At 42.5% G+C, this 16,525-nt stretch overlaps 1 protein-coding gene across 1 annotated transcript in view; it reads left to right on the top strand.

Moving 5' to 3' along the window:
• The window catches only part of rpap1 (RNA polymerase II associated protein 1), a 45,878-nt gene extending 29,787 nt beyond the window's left edge, over positions 1-16,091 (top strand). The window contains exons 22-27 of the mRNA XM_056295900.1: positions 4,114-4,546; positions 4,775-4,893; positions 5,087-5,318; positions 5,540-5,716; positions 9,480-9,536; positions 14,572-16,091. Coding sequence (XP_056151875.1) covers positions 4,114-4,546; positions 4,775-4,893; positions 5,087-5,318; positions 5,540-5,716; positions 9,480-9,536; positions 14,572-14,721 — 1,168 coding nt within the window. The 3' untranslated portion in view covers positions 14,722-16,091. The remainder of the gene's footprint in view (positions 1-4,113; positions 4,547-4,774; positions 4,894-5,086; positions 5,319-5,539; positions 5,717-9,479; positions 9,537-14,571) is intronic.
• Positions 16,092-16,525: the final 434 nt, after the last annotated feature.

Genomic DNA, 16,525 nt, shown 5'->3' with positions numbered 1-16,525 from the left:
GTCATCTATCAGTTTGCCCCCACAAATACCTTTGAATGTGAAAAGAGAAAGACTGCTTTACCATTAATCAAATAAAATTGAGTAAAATCTTCACTCTCAGAGTTATCTGATACAGCCTTCATCAGATACCCTTACTTTCATCAGTTAGCCTTCGAACACTCCACAAAACGTCACACAGTCGATAAGACAGGCTAGAATCTGGTGGTTCTTGCGCACCTCATCGTTGTGACGACACACAGCTATCCTGTAGCTCTTCAGCAACTGTGTGGCAATGTTGACCCTCCCAAAGCCCAAAAGTTTCAGGCAACTGTCTATATACACCTGTCTATATGTTTCGTGCTTTATCACCTTCTTCAAGAGATGAGACATGTCGGTGACACTCATAGTTGTCCAAGCAACCAGGCTGCTTTATAACAATATGATAGATATAGAAATCTACATTTTTTGAGAAACTCACAAAAGCTGAAATTCTAAATAATTTACACATTAGAATCAGAATCAACTTTATTGGCCAAGTGTGTCTGTGCACACGAGGAATTTGACTCTGGTACATAGCTTCTAGCACTTGCAGACATCACTCACACAAAAATAAAATAAAACAACAAACAAAAAAGAAAAACAAAACAAGAAATAAATGGAACAGCAACAGGACGTTGGAGGCAAGCATGTATGCACAACTGGTATGTCACTGCTATACAGAGTTTTGTTATTGTTGAGCAATCAACAGCCTATGTGCATATATTATACCATATTGCTTATATAATATATTGCCCATACACTATACCAATACCACAACTCCACAACCCATCATGCCCATGTACAATGCTGTATACTCCCACTATATTACTCTATATTATGTATTAGAAGTATACACTATATATTCCCCAACCATCCACCTTACAACTACATACTATATTATATACCTATGTTACAACCACAATAAAATACTGCTGCTACCACTACTACTACCACTACTACTACTACTTCTTTCGACCCCTCCCCTTAGGGGTCACCACAGCACATCATCCATTTCCATTTCTTCCTGTCTTCTGCATTGTCCTCTGTCACGCCAGCCACATGCATGTCCTTCCTCACTACATCCATAAATCTCCTCTTTGGTCTTCCTCTTTTCTTCTTGCCTGGCAGCTCCATCTTCAGCATCCTTCTCCCAATATACCCAGCATCTCTCGTCCACACATGTCCAAGCCATCTCAATCTTGCCTCCACTTTGTCTAGAAGCCATCCAACCTGAGCTGTCCCTCTAATATACTCATTCCTAATCCTGTCCTTCTCCGTCACTCCAATAAAAATTTTAGCATCTTCAACCCTGCCACCTCCAGCTCCACCTCCTGTCAGTGCCATTGTCGCCAAACCATACAAAGTAGCTGGTCTCACTACCATCTTGTAAAACTTCCCTTTAACTCTTGCTGGTACCCTTCTGTCGTAAATCATTCATGACACACTTAATATGCTGTCTGTATTTTGGTAATTCGTGGTTTAATTTTGCCCTGTTACTTTTCACAATCCTTGGGGATTGTGAAAAGTGAGTCCTTATGTAATGTTCCCAGCTGGTAATCTGATCAGCCAGGGTTTTCAGTGCCCCATTCACACTGGACTGGGGTGGGATGTAAACACCGACCAGGATGAAGGATGAAAACTCGCACAGTGAATATAAGGGCTTACAGTTTATGGAGAATGACTCAAAGTTTGGGCTACAGTATTTACTTAACACTGTGACATCTTAACATCAACCTTCGTTTATGTAGAAGCAAATTCCTCCACCCTTCGCTTTTCTCAAAAGCGCCGTGACGTGATCCGCTCGATGTAGGCGAAACCCCGGCAGATGTAATATGCTATTGGGGATGGATTTGCTGAGCTAGGATTCAGTGAAACAAGAACGTGCAAAGTCCTTGTTCATCCCGTTGAGGAGAAGCAGCTAGTGTATTTTGTTGGGCATGGAGTGGAGATTCGGCAGGTAAATTGCTGGGAGTGCAGATTGAAATCTCCGCTGTCAGAGCCCCATCAGCGTACTGGCCTGCTTTCCCCATCTGCGTTGCCTCCATGTTTCACCGAGAGCCATCGTTGCTCCAACTAAGATCTCCAATTAACTTTTCGGGTTTCTGAGAACTGGTGAAAATCTATCAGGAGTTAACTGCCTAATGTTAAGCACTTCCTCCCTAGTGAAAGTAATCAAGTTTGAATAACTGGACACAGAGAATAAACAAAAACAAAGAAAGTACTAGAGAGCATTGTACTTAGGCTGCCATCCCCGGCGCCATCTTGTTGGTGAAAAACCTTGATGTTGCCTATTCATAGATCGGAGCCTGCATGTCCCAGAGGAATTTGTGGCCATTCAGAAAGTTAATGTTTTGGCATAGAGCTGATTAGATCCGCCCTTAGTAACTGAATTTAATTCCAGTACGTAACCAGTAAAATGTTAAATTTCTCACATTTATAACCAAATTTACTGAAAATCAGTTCAGAATTAAGGACGTTACGGTCGATTTTGTAGCGAAGTTTGCATCTCTCACTACACATTGTAGTTGTTTACTAGCGGAGCTTGAACCCTCCACTATGACGGATGCGCAGCTGTATAGCAGCAACATACAGCAGCGGCCAATGAGGTATGGCTGGCTGCCCTGGTTACGTATGACAAAAACACATTAGTTCAAGCCCTCCTGGAACCCATAAAGATTGCATTGCAGTATCTGCAGTCCAAAAAAATTGGCCTTACCTTGAAAGTATCAAAGCTATCTGGGCGATTTTCAACCAGACTGAAATCACCCCAAAGGTGCGGTACTCCACGGAACACGACTTGATGCTAATTGAACTATTCAGTCGCAGGGAAAATGGTCTAGAACAGTCACAGCTAGCATAACACTGGTAGACTGTGATAGAAAAATTCTCTCCCTTATACCTTTGGTAGTGTGTTGCCAGATCGCCCTAAGGAACAAACCGCCCATCAGACAATCAGTCTGTTGAGTCCGCTAAATCCAAACTTAAACTCATCTTTTTGCCATGACCTGCAATTAGTTGCCTTTAAATTGAGTACGTCATGACTTGTACTGCATGGCGGGTCTGTTTCTGTTTCAAGGAATTTACAGAGTACTGTTCTGCCGACGAGATTATAGAGTATAGGTTGATTATTGCAACTGTTCTCTTCTCTTTCACATGTCTTTTCTCTCTCTCTGAATGATGTATTCTCCTGTCTTTTCTCCCATGTATGTGAATGATGTGATGTGAGTCTACCCTGTATGGACGTTTAGTCTGCCCTCCTGTTGTGTCTACATGGTGATGGTGGTCGTATGGCTCAGGTCCTGGTCTGTTCCGGTGGCATTTGGACAAGATTTGGCATCCTCCTCATCATATTCTTCATATATCTTATAATTCCATTATAATTTTGTTATCCTCTTTCAATGTTGCAGTCTGTAAATTGTGTACACACAACATCCATTGCAGGTCTGTCCATCTTGGGAGAGATCCCTCCTCTGTTGCTCTCCCGAGTTCCTGTTTTTTCTCCCTGTTAAAGGTTTTTTTTAGGGAATTGTTTCTTATCCAATGCGAGAGTCTAAGGACAGGATGTTGTATTGCTGTAAAGCCACCTGAGGCAAATTTGTAATTTGTGATATTGGGCTATTCAAATGAAATTGACTTGATTATGTGTTTTTATGTGGCAGTCTTTATGTCTAAGACAAATTTCCCTAGGTACAAATAAAGTAATCCTGAATCTTCTTGAAGGAGCACCTGTTTCCACTGCATATAATAAGTTATTTCTAAAGAAACAATTAAGATATTACCTGATAACTGGGGTCCATTGCTTTTTAGGCTAATTTTCCAGGACAGTTCACACAGATAGCACAATCAGAACTTCTCAAAGCCAGCTGGAATAGCAGATAACTGGTGTCCTGTTTTCATCTTCACCAGGGTTTTAAAACAAGTAAATCCGAAGTTCATTGTGTTCAAAGATTTCATCCTTCATTTTTTACAACCCCATCGGATTGAACTTATCTTAGCTGCTCACCTGTTTTTGCCTAAACCTCTTTATTGGGTTGGTATTGTACTTGCTGTGTGTCATTACATTATTCAGTTCCAGTGTCTTTACTTGCATTTTAGAGAGGGAGGCAGCGGAGGACCTGAAGCTATCGAGCTGGCAGAACTAAAGCTCCATGAGGAAAGCCAACAGGCCTCCTCTCAATCTCTCCGGACTATAGGTGCTCTTCTCAGGGAAGCCTACATCCAGCTCCCCTCCATCCGGGCCTGCTTCCTCACACACTTGGCCCACCTCGAGCTCTCTGTGTTAACCTCCCGTGACGTCCATCTTGGCCGAAATCCCTGGATTAACTCTCAACTCCTGCCGGAGCCATCCAGTCCCATCCTGCCCATTGATTGGCTTTTCCTTCCACTGGTCAACCTGTATGAGCGAATGGGGGTGTCTGATGGTGGTGGGCTACAGGTGGAGGAGCTCCCCCAGGGGGCTCTGCAAGCTGTCATACACTGTTTCCAGTGGCTGCTGCTGCTGGAGGTCTGGAGGGAGGATTCACTGAAGGTGCATAATGTTTACATGACAAAATATACTACTCTAATTTTGAAAACATCTCCTCCCAAGCTGGTAGCAGTTCCCCCTGCAGTTCAACAAGATTTCTATCATATTAACATCTAAAAACATTAAATCCTCTGTGGGCTAGGCAGTTCGTCCACAGGCACAATGACTTTTATTTGTTTTTTAACATGCTTTTTTCATATTAGCATCTCAATACATTTTATTGTGTTCTAGGTGATCCTCCCAGTCGCCAAGCTTGCCCGCTTATCCTGTGTGTTCCTGTGTTCCAGTGACCTGTTCATGGAGAGGCCTGTTCAGAGACTGGCCTGGGCCCTGCTCCGACTGCTCACCAGGTCTAAGAGACATTTGATAAAAGGCACCAATGTTTTATCCTACAGAATCTGACCTGTTTAGTATCCCCTTATCCTTTAGCACTTAGGACAAGAACAATTTCAGAACGAAAATATACTTAGAAGAGAAAACGATCAAGAGCAGATGCATAAAATTTGCAACATCTGTAGAAATCAAATTTTTTTGCACACACAGGCCAGCCAAACTGGAAACTTTGGACCTGAATGTCCCTGTTCCAGGCCTCACCTCTTTCCAGGATTTGTATTCTGCCCTCCTGGCCCAGTATGAGTCTGTTTCCTTTGGCGACCATTTGTTTGGGTGCTTGGTCCTTCTCCCCCTGCAGAGGAAGTACAGCACCACCATGAGGCTTGCTGTGTTTGGAGAACATGTGGGAATGCTGAGGTCATTAGGGGTTTCTCTTAAACAGGTAACAACAAGGATGCAACTGATTTCAAGGATACAAGATGTGTAGGATTAGATATAAAATGCTTTTTTAAGTGCAAAGAGGCTATAGGTTGTAGGCACTCTGTTACCAGTGGATAATGATGTCACATACAAGATTTAAACAAACATCCTATGACTGTGTTTACCCATGTCATATCATTTACTTATTCCTTGTCTCTCTTCACTCCATCATTCTCCTCCAAGCTGTTCATCCCTATAGAGCGATTTACCTCTCCTCCCGAAGACTCCCTTCCTCTTCTCCAGCTCTACTTCAACTCCCTGGTGACTGGGACCCTGAGGTGCTGCTGGTGTCCTGTTCTGTACGTTGTGGCTCTGTGTCATGTCAACTCTTTCATATTCTCTCAGGACGCTGCTGAACAGGTAGAGTATAATAAGACCTAGACATAGTAGTGTAATACAGTATGTTACTTCAGTTGTTCATCATAAATCTTAAATCTTGATTTTTGAATTTTTGAGTCCCCCTTCAAAAGGCTAAAGAATCAAGACTCTCACAGTGATGTGTGTGGTGCATTTTGTGCCCTTTCCTGTCAGATTGTATATTTATGGTGTTTTGTTTTGTTTTTAATTCCGCCACAGGAAATCCAAATGCATATTTCAACATGTGTGAATAATAAGGTTGTTGTTTTTCTTCATGTCACCATGTGGCAAATTCTGGAGCTGCTCCAGTTTCAGTAAATAAAAGCTGTCTCTTTAGATATGGTAATAGTACCCACTGGGAACTTTGTAGGGATATGGGCCCAGCATGAAATGAGGGCCACTGCATGTAAAATCTTCAAAGTCATTCTTCAATTCTTTGTCAGTAGAGCAGATCCAGATTTTGTCTCTTCTTAGCATCACAGACTGGATTGTATTGAATTGGATCACACAACAGACTATTGTGTGGAGTTCAAGGAGGAGTTAAAACAGGCACTGGGTGGTAGTGAAGAGTTGCCGGATGGCTGGGCAACCACTGCAGAAATAGTGAGGGAGACAGCTAGGAAGGTACTTGGTGTGTCATCAGAACAGAGGAAGGAAGACAAGGAGACTTGGTGGTGGAATAAGGAAGTACAGTAAAGTATACAGAGGAAGAGGTTGGCAAAGAAATGAGATAGAGAGATGAAGAAAGTAGACAGGAGTACTGGTGGGTAGAGATGGGTAGTGGGTAGAGATGAAAGGACCCAGGAGACTCAAGAAGCCTAGCCTCCAAGAACAACAGTCGGTCACTAACGGCTCCAACGACTCTCATGACCACTGAATAATGAAGTCGAAACTAACACCCCCAACGACCGTCGCTGCTAAACAAATGCAAATTAATAGCTCCGATAACGACGGGTGCAGCCAAACATCGGTACACAAAAGAGCCACTCATATCTATGGCTCTGTTAGCGACGGGCTTTGGTAAACATCGGATCACAAAGAGCCACGCATATCAATAGCTCTGACAACGACTCCTAGAGGATAAATTCTGAGTCTCATCACCAGCCAGTCAGACTAGCTTGGTCTAGTCAGAAAGGCACGAACTGAGGAAGCCTCTTGGGTGAGAGGCGAAACGTCTTCATGGATATATACCAAGTCCAGATTCAACTCCTTTGGACATACTGGTACCGATTTTCAAGACTAAGGGCGATGTGCAGAACTGTAGCAACTACAGAGGTATAAAGTTGATCAGCCACAGCATGAAGACATGGGACAGAGCAATAGAAGCTAGGTTAAGAAGAGCAGTGAAGGTTAGCAAGCAGCAGTATGGTTTCATGCCACAAAAGAACACCACAGATGTGATGTTTGCTTTGAGAACGTTGATTGAGAAGTATAGAGAAGGCCAGAAGGAGTTACATTGTGTCTTTGTGGATTTAGAGAAAGCATATGATAGTGTCCCGAGAGAGGAAGAGGGGTATTGTATGAGGAAGTCGGGAGTTGAAGTGGTGCAGGACATGTATGAGGGAAGTGTGACAGTGGTGAGGTGTGCGGTTGGAATGGCAGATGGGTTCCAGGTGGAGGTGGAATTACATCAAGGATCGGCTCTGAGCCCTTTCTTGTTTGCAATGGGGATGGACAGGTTGACCGACGAGATCAGGCGTGAGTCTCCGTGGACTATGATATTTGCGGATGACATTGTGATCTGTAGTGAGAGTAGGGAGCAGGTTGAGGAGAGCCTGGAGAGGTGGAGGTATGCAGTGGAGAGAAGAGGAATGAAAGTCAGTAGGAGCAAGATGGACTACATATGTGTGAATGAGAGGGAGGACAGTGGAATGTGAGAATGCAAGGAGTAGAGGTGATGAAGGTGTATGAGTTTAAATACTTGGGGTCAACTGTCCAAAGTAACAACAGGGAGTGCAGAAGAGAGGTGAAGAAGAGAGTGCAGGCAGGGTGGAGTGGGTGGAGAAGCATGTCAGGAGTGATTTGTGACAGAAGGGTACCAGCAAGCGTTAAAGGGAAGGTTTACAAGATGGTTGTGAGGCCAGCTATGTTATATGGTTTGAAGACAGTGGCACTGACGAAAAGACAGCAGGCGGGGCTGGAGGTGGCAGAGTTGAAGATGCTAAGATTTTCATTGGGAGTGACGAAGAAGGACAGGATTAGGAACATGTATATTAGAGGGACAGCTCATGTTGGACAGTTTAGAGACAAAGCAAGAGAAGCAAGATTGAGATGGCTTGGACATGTGTGGAGGAGAGATGCTGGGTATATTGAGAGAAAGATGCTGAATATAGAGCTGCCAGGGAAGAGGAAAAGAGGAAGGCCAAAGAGGAGGTTTATGGATGTGGTGAGAGAGGACATGCAGGTGGCTGGTGTGACAGAGGAAGATGCAGAGGACAGGAAGAAATGGAAACGGATGATCCACTGTGGTGACCCCTAACGGGAGCAGCTGAAATAGTAGTAGTAGTAGTAGTAGTAGTAGTAGTAATAGTAGTATACCGTCAAAGACTGGAAATTTGGTTCTCTGCTTAGGGACAAACATATATTTAACTAATATTGTTAGAAATTAAAAAAAGAAGTCACATGCTATAAGGGTGACCGGATGAGAATGGGTGACATTCGGGACAGGGGTATTAGCAGTGGTCATGGTCATGTGGCTATTGTGGGCATGGCCTACAGTACATTACATTCAATGTCAATGAACAGTAACAATCAAACGTGAAAGTCAATACTCAACGTTTTCCTCCTCTCCATGTGAAATGCCAAATTTTTTCCTGCAGATTTTACAAAACGCTTTGTTTGGATGTCTTGGTGTATGCTCAATAATCCAAGTAAGAAAAGCAAAGAAGGTTGAATCAGTTCATCTGGATACAAAGTTTATTGACAGATACGTTTCATCACTCAACTAAGTGACCTCTTTAGTCTGAAGACTGAAGTCCAGTCCAGACTGAAGAGGTCACTTCAATGAGTGATGAGACATATCTGTCAATAAAGGTTGTATCCAGATGAACTGATTTAGCCTTCTTTGGCTTTGTTTGGATTTCGAAAGGCAGCAGTGATTACAGGTATTTCCCTGCCCACTCCTCCTGGTACCTGCAGTAACTTTTTTGTTTTTAGGCTCTATGTTCACCAGGTCTCAGGACACCAGGGTCCATGTCAGCGATGGATGGTTTAATTTCGCTCCATAAATATTTTAATTCAACAACTTAATAGCTATGCGTCACCACAATGCGTAGTTATTTAGCAATTTGTGGCACTAGTGTACATGGCTAAAAAAAACTACACAGCTATAATTCATGTAGGCTACAGATATAACAGTGTCTGTGTGGGCAACACCAAAATAATGTTTCACAACAATCAGTATTTAATGTTTTATTAGGCTATAACTAATCAAAACGTGGGTTTAGTCTAATTTCGTGACAAAAAGGACAGGATTCGGGACTGTCCTGAATGTTTTGGTACATCTGGCCACCGTATGTGCTATTTACATATGAAATCTATGTTTGAAATGGTAATTTGTGATTTCCATTTTTCAGGCTTATGTTGAAGTCACTCATTGCTTGACAGCTTTTTAAACCTCTTCATAAACCCATCTTTTTGGACATCCATTTTAGAAAACTTTTTTTCACACACAAATACAGATTAGGTTATCCAGGCCTGCATAACCATAGACTGATAAGGTACATTGATGGGACCTTTGATTAGAAAATCTCCCCTTCCTGTCTAGGAAATTGAGGCAGCGCGATGCAGGATGCTGAGGAAGATCTACTACCTAACTGATGAGGTACTTTCCTCCTCTCTTCTTCCCAGTCAGATCTACTGAGTCTTTTCACAGTCATTCTTTCCTCCTGTTGCCTCTATTGCTCACCTTCATACACTATCCAATATTTACTGATCCTATCCACGATTCCCACCTCTCACATAATGCTCGAACAACACTCCCTGCTGCCAAATCTCTTTAAAAACACTATGTGTAAGGGTAGTCACCCCCATATAAGGAAAATAAAGCTAAATCCAAAGAAAAAAACAAACTGCCTACAGCCATCAGCTCCCTGCCCACCCCATTCCAAACAGCACTGTAGATGTGCGCTCTCTAACCAAGCAAGCCATATGATTTTGTTTTGTGCAACATAACCACACTAAAATTTAAACCGACTGTAATGCACAATAAATAATAGACAGTGTTTAGGGTATTAACATCTGTCTGGTGAGGAGGTGGCAGATCAGAGAAAATAGTGAGACAGTGACTACTCCTGAGTTAGCAGCAGCCAGTGCTAAAGAGTTTATCTCCAGGGATGTAGTGTCATGGTAGAGAGTGTCATATTGTGATCTAAATGGGCAGTAGAAACACAATGTGTAAAGGTAGTCACCCCTTAATAACAAAAATAAGGCTAAATTTAAAGAAAAAAAGCAGAAACTTGTCTACAGCCATCAGCCCATGGCCCAACCCGTTCCAAACAGCACTGCAGATGTGCTCTCTCTAACCAAGCAAGCTACAGTGCATCCGGAAAGTATTCACACCCCTTCACTTTCCCCACATTTTGTTATGTTACAGCCTTATTCCAAAATGGATTAAATTTCTTTTTTTTCCTCATCAATCTACACACAATACCCCATAATGACAAAGTTAAAAAGGTTTTGTAGAGATTTTTGCAAATGTATTAAAAATAAAAAAATGAAATATGGCATGTACATAAGTATTCACACCCTTTACTCAGTACTTAGTTGAGGCACCCTTGGCAGCGATTACAGCCTCAAGTCTTCTTGGCTATGAAGCTACAAGCTTGGCACACCTATATTTGAGGTATTTCTCCCATTCTTCTCTGCAGATCCTCTCGAGCTCTGTAAGGTTAGATGGGGAGCGTCACTGCACAGCTATTTTCAGGTCTTTCCAGAGATGTTCAATGGGGTTCAAGTCTGGGCTCTGGCTGGGCCACTCAAGGACATTCACAGACTTGCCCTGAAGCCACTCCTTCGTTGTCTTGGCTGTGTGCTTAGGGTCGTTGTCGTGTTGAAAGGTAAACCTTCGCCCCAGTCTGAGGTCCTGAGTGCTCTGGAGCAGGTTTTCATCAAGGATCTCTCTGTACTTTGCTCCATTCATCGTTCACTTGATCCTGACTAGTCTCCCAGTTCCTGCCGCTGAAGAACATCCTCATAGCATGATGCTGCCACCACCATGCTTCACTGTAGGGATGGTATTAGCAAGGTGATGAAAGGTGCCTGGTTTCCTCCAGACGTGACGTTTGGCATTCAGGCCAAAGAGTTCAATCTTGGTTTCATCAGACCAGAGAATCTTGTTTCTCATGGTCTGAGAGTCCTTTAGGTGCTTTCTGGCAAACTCCAAGCGGGCTGTCATGTGCCTTTTACTGAGCAGAGGCTTCCGTCTGGCCACTCTACCATGAAGGCCTGATTGGTGGAGTGCTGCAGAGATGGTTGTCCTTCTGGAAGGTTCTCCCATTGCCACAGAGGAACGCTGGAGCTCTGTCAGAGTGACCATTGGGTTCTTGGTCACCTCCCTGACCAAGGCCCTTCTCCCCCGATTGCTCTGTTTGGCTGGGCGGCCAGCTCTAGGAAAAGTCTTGGTGGATCCAAACTTCTTCCATTTATGAATGATGGAGACCACTGTGCTCTTCGGGACCTTCAAAGCTGTAGAAATTTTTTTGTACCCTTCCCCAGATCTGTGCCTCGATACAATCCTGTCTCGGAGGTCCACAGACAATTCCTTTGACTTCATGGCTTGGTTTCTGCTCTGACATGCACTGTCAACAGTGGGACCTTATATAGACAGGTGTGTGTCTTTCCAAATCATGTCCAATCAATTGAATTTACTACAGGTGGACTCCAATCAATATGTAGAAACACCTCAAGGATGATCAGTGGACACAGGATGAGCCTGAGCTCAATTTTGAGTGTCATAGCAAAGGGTGTGAATACTTATGTACATGCAATATTTCAGTGTTTTATTTTTAATAAATTTGCAAAAATTTCTAGAAAACCTTTTTCACTTTGTCATTATGGGGTATTGTGTGTAGATTGATGAGGAAAAAAATTAATTTAATCCATTTTGGAAAAAGGCTGTAACATAACAAAATGTGGGGAAAGTGAAGGGGTGTGAATACTTTCCGGGAGCACTGTATATAACCCATAAGGTTTTGCTTTGTGCAACATAACCACACTAAAGCTAAACCGACTGTAATGTACCGTAAATAATAGTCAGTGTTTATAACATTAAGATCTGTCTGGTGAGGAGGTGGCAGATCAGAGAAAATAGTGAGACAATGACTACTCCTCAGTTAGCAGCAGCCAATGCTAAAACGTTTAACTCCTGGGATGTAGTGTTGTGGTAGACAATGTCCTATTGTGACCTAAATGGGCAGTAGCAGGCACCATTCATGCACACTCTCCATGAGAAGTGATGGAACTTCATGAGTGTGTGAATGAGATCGTCAAATATAAGTTTCTTTGATGAGAAAGGCAACCGATCATAGTACAACAGAGATCGTAAATGCCAATAAATCCATAAACAGTAGCAAAGTGTTTGCTTCCCTGCCTGTCATTCCTGTGTACTGTAGCGATCCTTATAGACAGCTACACACGTAGCTATGCATATGTGGGCTAAGACTGGCTACTCTGCCATATTTTGCAAAACACACACCCAATACTTCAGGGATGTGTGGTTGAGCTTAACAATTTTTAAGGACTCTAATGGGCTTGATGTTATGTGGAGGTTCAGTTTTTTACCAAGAACATAATAAAGACAATGGTCAATGACAAACCAAATGGGGAATAAATAGATATTTTGGCTTATATTTTAACAATCTAAGTGCATGGTCTAAAGTAGATGGCGCAAGTCCATTTAGGGTGTGTCCAAATCCCCTTTTTCTAGTTGAACGACAGATAATCTGAGTACTAAGTAAGGCTCATGGTTCAAAGGGGTTGTACTCCTCTCTTCTTCCCAGTCAGATATACTGAGTCTTTTCACACTCTTTAATTCCTCCAGTTGCCTCTGTTGCTCACCTTCATATACTATGCAATATTTACTGATCCTACCCACAATTCCCACGTCTCGCACAATGCTTGAATAACACTCTCTGCCTCCAAATCTCTTTAAAAACTATGTCTAAGGGTAGTCACCCCCATATAAGGAAGCAAGCAAGCCATATAAATATAAAATATATAAAGCTAAATCCAAAGAAGAAAAACAAACTGCCTACAGCCATCAGCTCCCTGCCCACCCCATTCCAAACAGCACTGTAGATGTGCTCTCTAACCAAGAAAGCCATATAACCCATAAGATTTTGTTTTGTGCAGCATAACCACACTGAAATTTAAACCAACTGTAATGCACAGTAAATAATAGACAGTGTTTATAGCATTAACATCTGTCTGGTGAGGAGGTGGCAGATCAGAGAAAATAGTGAGACAGTGACTACTCCTCAGTTAGCAGCAGCCAGTGCTAAAAAGTTTATCTCCAGGGATGTAGTGTCGTGGTAGAGAGTGTCTTATTGTGATCTAAATGGGCAGTAGAAACACAATGTGTAAGGGTAGTCACCCACATATAAGGAAAATAAGGCTAAATCTAAAGAGAAAAAAAACCCCAGAAACTTGTCTACAGCCATCAGCCTGCGGCCCACCCCATTCCAAACAGCACTGCAGATGTGCTCTCTCTAACCAAGCAAGCCAAAAACCCATATGATTTTGCTTTGTGCAACATAACCACACTAAAATTTAAACCGACTTTAATGTACCGTAAATAATAGTCAGTGTTTATAACATTAAGAGCTGTCTGGTGAGGAGGTGGCAGATCAGAGAAAATAGTGAGACAATGACTACTCTCTGTTAGCAGCAGCCAGTGCTAAAAAGTTTATCTCCAGGGATGAAGTGCTGTGGTAGACAATGTCCTATTGTGGCCTAAATGGGCAGTAGCAACACCATTCATGCACACTCTTCATGAGAAGTGATTGAACTCCATGAGAGTGTGTGAAAGAGGTTGTCAAATGTAAGTTACTTTGATTAGAGAGGACAAGCCGATCATAGTACAACAGAGATCGGAAATGCCAATAAGTCCATAAACAGTAGCAAAGTGTTCGCTTACCTATTTAACTTGCCCATCATTCCTGTATACTTTAGCTATCCTTATAGGCAGCTACACACGTAGCTATGCATATGTGGGCTAAGACTGGCTACTCCTCTGCCATATTTTACAAAAGACACACCCATTGACTTAAAACCAAGTTTTGTTGGTCAATTGCACAATCAATTTCCGGTGCCTTAAGATAGCAATGTGACAACAATGCGCATTACCACAACTCATTTTAAGACCAGCATGCCCATGGGGGCTCAGTTTGGCACAAGTTTTTGTTTTTGCTATTTAAACAATGTGGGCACTGGAGGGGAAAATGACAACTGCGTCAGTCTTAAACTAGCAAAGACATTTGCATTGCACTTGGCACCGCTTTGTGGTGCATGTAAGATAGAGCTCTTAGGCTTATAGTGTCCTCCCACTGAGTATCAACATCATTTTTATTTTGTCAACTACGTTTCCACTTGCCCATTCATGGACATTTGAGGCTGTCAGAAAGAGAACCACACCATGATGTGATTCTCTTTCTAAGATGTTTTGAGCAATATTTGCAGAGCAACATTTGCAGTCATCCAGTCTATCAATGTACATTATCAAATACCCTAATTTGGAGACCTAAGGTAATGAGAATAGGATACCTGACTCATCTAAAACTTGAAAGCTTTGTTTACAATACCACTTTTCCGTGCGTTTCTTCCCTCTGTTTCTCTGTCTCTTTCCTCCTCATGTCCTCTAGGCATTGAAGAACCATCTACTGCTGTTTCGTCTGCCTCAGCAGCACTTAGAGCTGGGCTTTGACACCTATGAACAGCTGCCTCCCATTAGGGCCAAGCATCTGGCGAATGTCCTTGGAACACAGTGCAGCAGCAACGGCAAGGGTGACTGAAAGGACCGCAGATGGGGGGAAATCAAGAAGATGTAAAGGGATGGGAATGACAAAGGAAGAAATTGAGAAGGAGCTGCTAAGTATATAGCAAGAGAAAGAAGACAAGAATAGGAGGAAGGGGAAAGCCTGATGAGAAAAAGGAGGACTTATATGGCAGAGTAACTAACAATATGATCTCATAGAAATATGTGAAATGACCACGACCTTTTAACACTCGCATTACGTGGTGGTGGCATGTAATGTGTTAAAATGACATGCTGGGCACAAGAATTCCCTGATTCAGCAACATCATGCAGGGTTCAGGTTAGAGTTTTTAGAGAACAAAAAATCGTAACTGAGGCACTACAATAAATTCAGTCAAATGACAATAAAAATAACAATAAAATTAAAAAAAAAAGTAACTTGAAAATATTAAACACCACTCATTGCATGATGCTGTTGAATCAGGGAATTTGTGTGTCCAGCACGACAAAGGATCCTAATTGACTTTCCACTGGCATTGTTTCCATGGTGCCGGCACGTAATTTCAACACATTACGTGCCACCACCACGTAATGCGAGTGTTAAAAGGTCATGGTCATTTCATGTATTTCTGAGATCAGACTGGTAACTAAAGAACATGAGTGTGGAGGTTACTGAGATAGGGAGGACGGCAGTGGGAGATTAATTATTATTGCACATGAATTAAATCCCCACAAGACTTGGCAAGTCTAGTTTGAGATGAATCTGTTGGAACAAAACCTTGCAACGTCATACCACGAACAGCAGGCACTAAGTTTTTCAGCCTCTGTTTTTAGAGGGAAGCTTTAGTTTTTAGATCCGAATCCACACAGTTACTGCCAAGTCCTTTTTGATAATATGACTGTTTGATCAAACCTGCTTTGGGCAGATTTACAACAGATGACAATGCAGGGAGCGCCAGGAAATTCAGTAAATCATGGCAAAGTATTTAAGGTAATTTAATACCCTTTACAGTGATGGTCGTCTTTTCTGAATTACCTTATCTGCAGTGTCCTTCATTAAACACCACTGGTTTGATTAAATAAGTAAAAAGAAAAATGAAATCAAATGCTGGGATAGGCTCCAGCATCCCCGCGACCCTGAGGGCAGGATAAGCGGTGCGGATAATGGATGGATGGATGGATAAGATTTCCAGGCCTGGTAAAACATACCTTAGGTCAAAGACAGCACAGATGGGTTGTGTTGGTTTTTGCTTTGCCCCAATCATTTTTTCAGAGTAGTAACTGCTTTTGGGGTTTTTGTTTGAATATAGGTTCAAGAGAGGCAAATGCTCTGTTTTACATGTGCCTTTGTGACATGAAATATTATTTTAAATAAAACCCCTTTGTTATGCGTTACCTCAACTGTGGTTTTTGGATTTCATGAACTTTGTTCGAGGAACCAGCACTCCAATATTTGGCAAAAAAGAAAAAAAACACACACACAGCAAGACTTGAGTAAGGCATGTACACAGATGTGTGGGAAGATGTTTTAAGTGGGGGGGCTGCCAACTAAAACGAAAAGTACTGTGGCGAGCCGGTGTGGAAGAATGAGTTGAGAGGCAGAGGTCTCTTTTTTATCGCAACTCCTGTGTCCCATACACCGCACGACCCCAGGAGTGCTCTTTTATTCACACCGGCCAGAACGGACCAGAACTGACAACGTAATGAGTCCCCCTCGCCCCCCATGTTGCAAGTGGCGACATCAGTTCCAATCACGGTCCTACAGTCAGATAGTAAGTAAACGTTCTCCTACTTGGTCAGAGTCGAACCCCCTAAATAACAACACAAAAATAACCACAACA

This window comes from Lampris incognitus, chromosome 16 (assembly GCF_029633865.1).
Source record: "Lampris incognitus isolate fLamInc1 chromosome 16, fLamInc1.hap2, whole genome shotgun sequence".
Lineage (NCBI taxonomy): Eukaryota > Metazoa > Chordata > Actinopteri > Lampriformes > Lampridae > Lampris > Lampris incognitus.
Note: the sequence above shows the minus strand (reverse complement) of the source record. Positions and strands in the feature narration are given on the sequence as shown.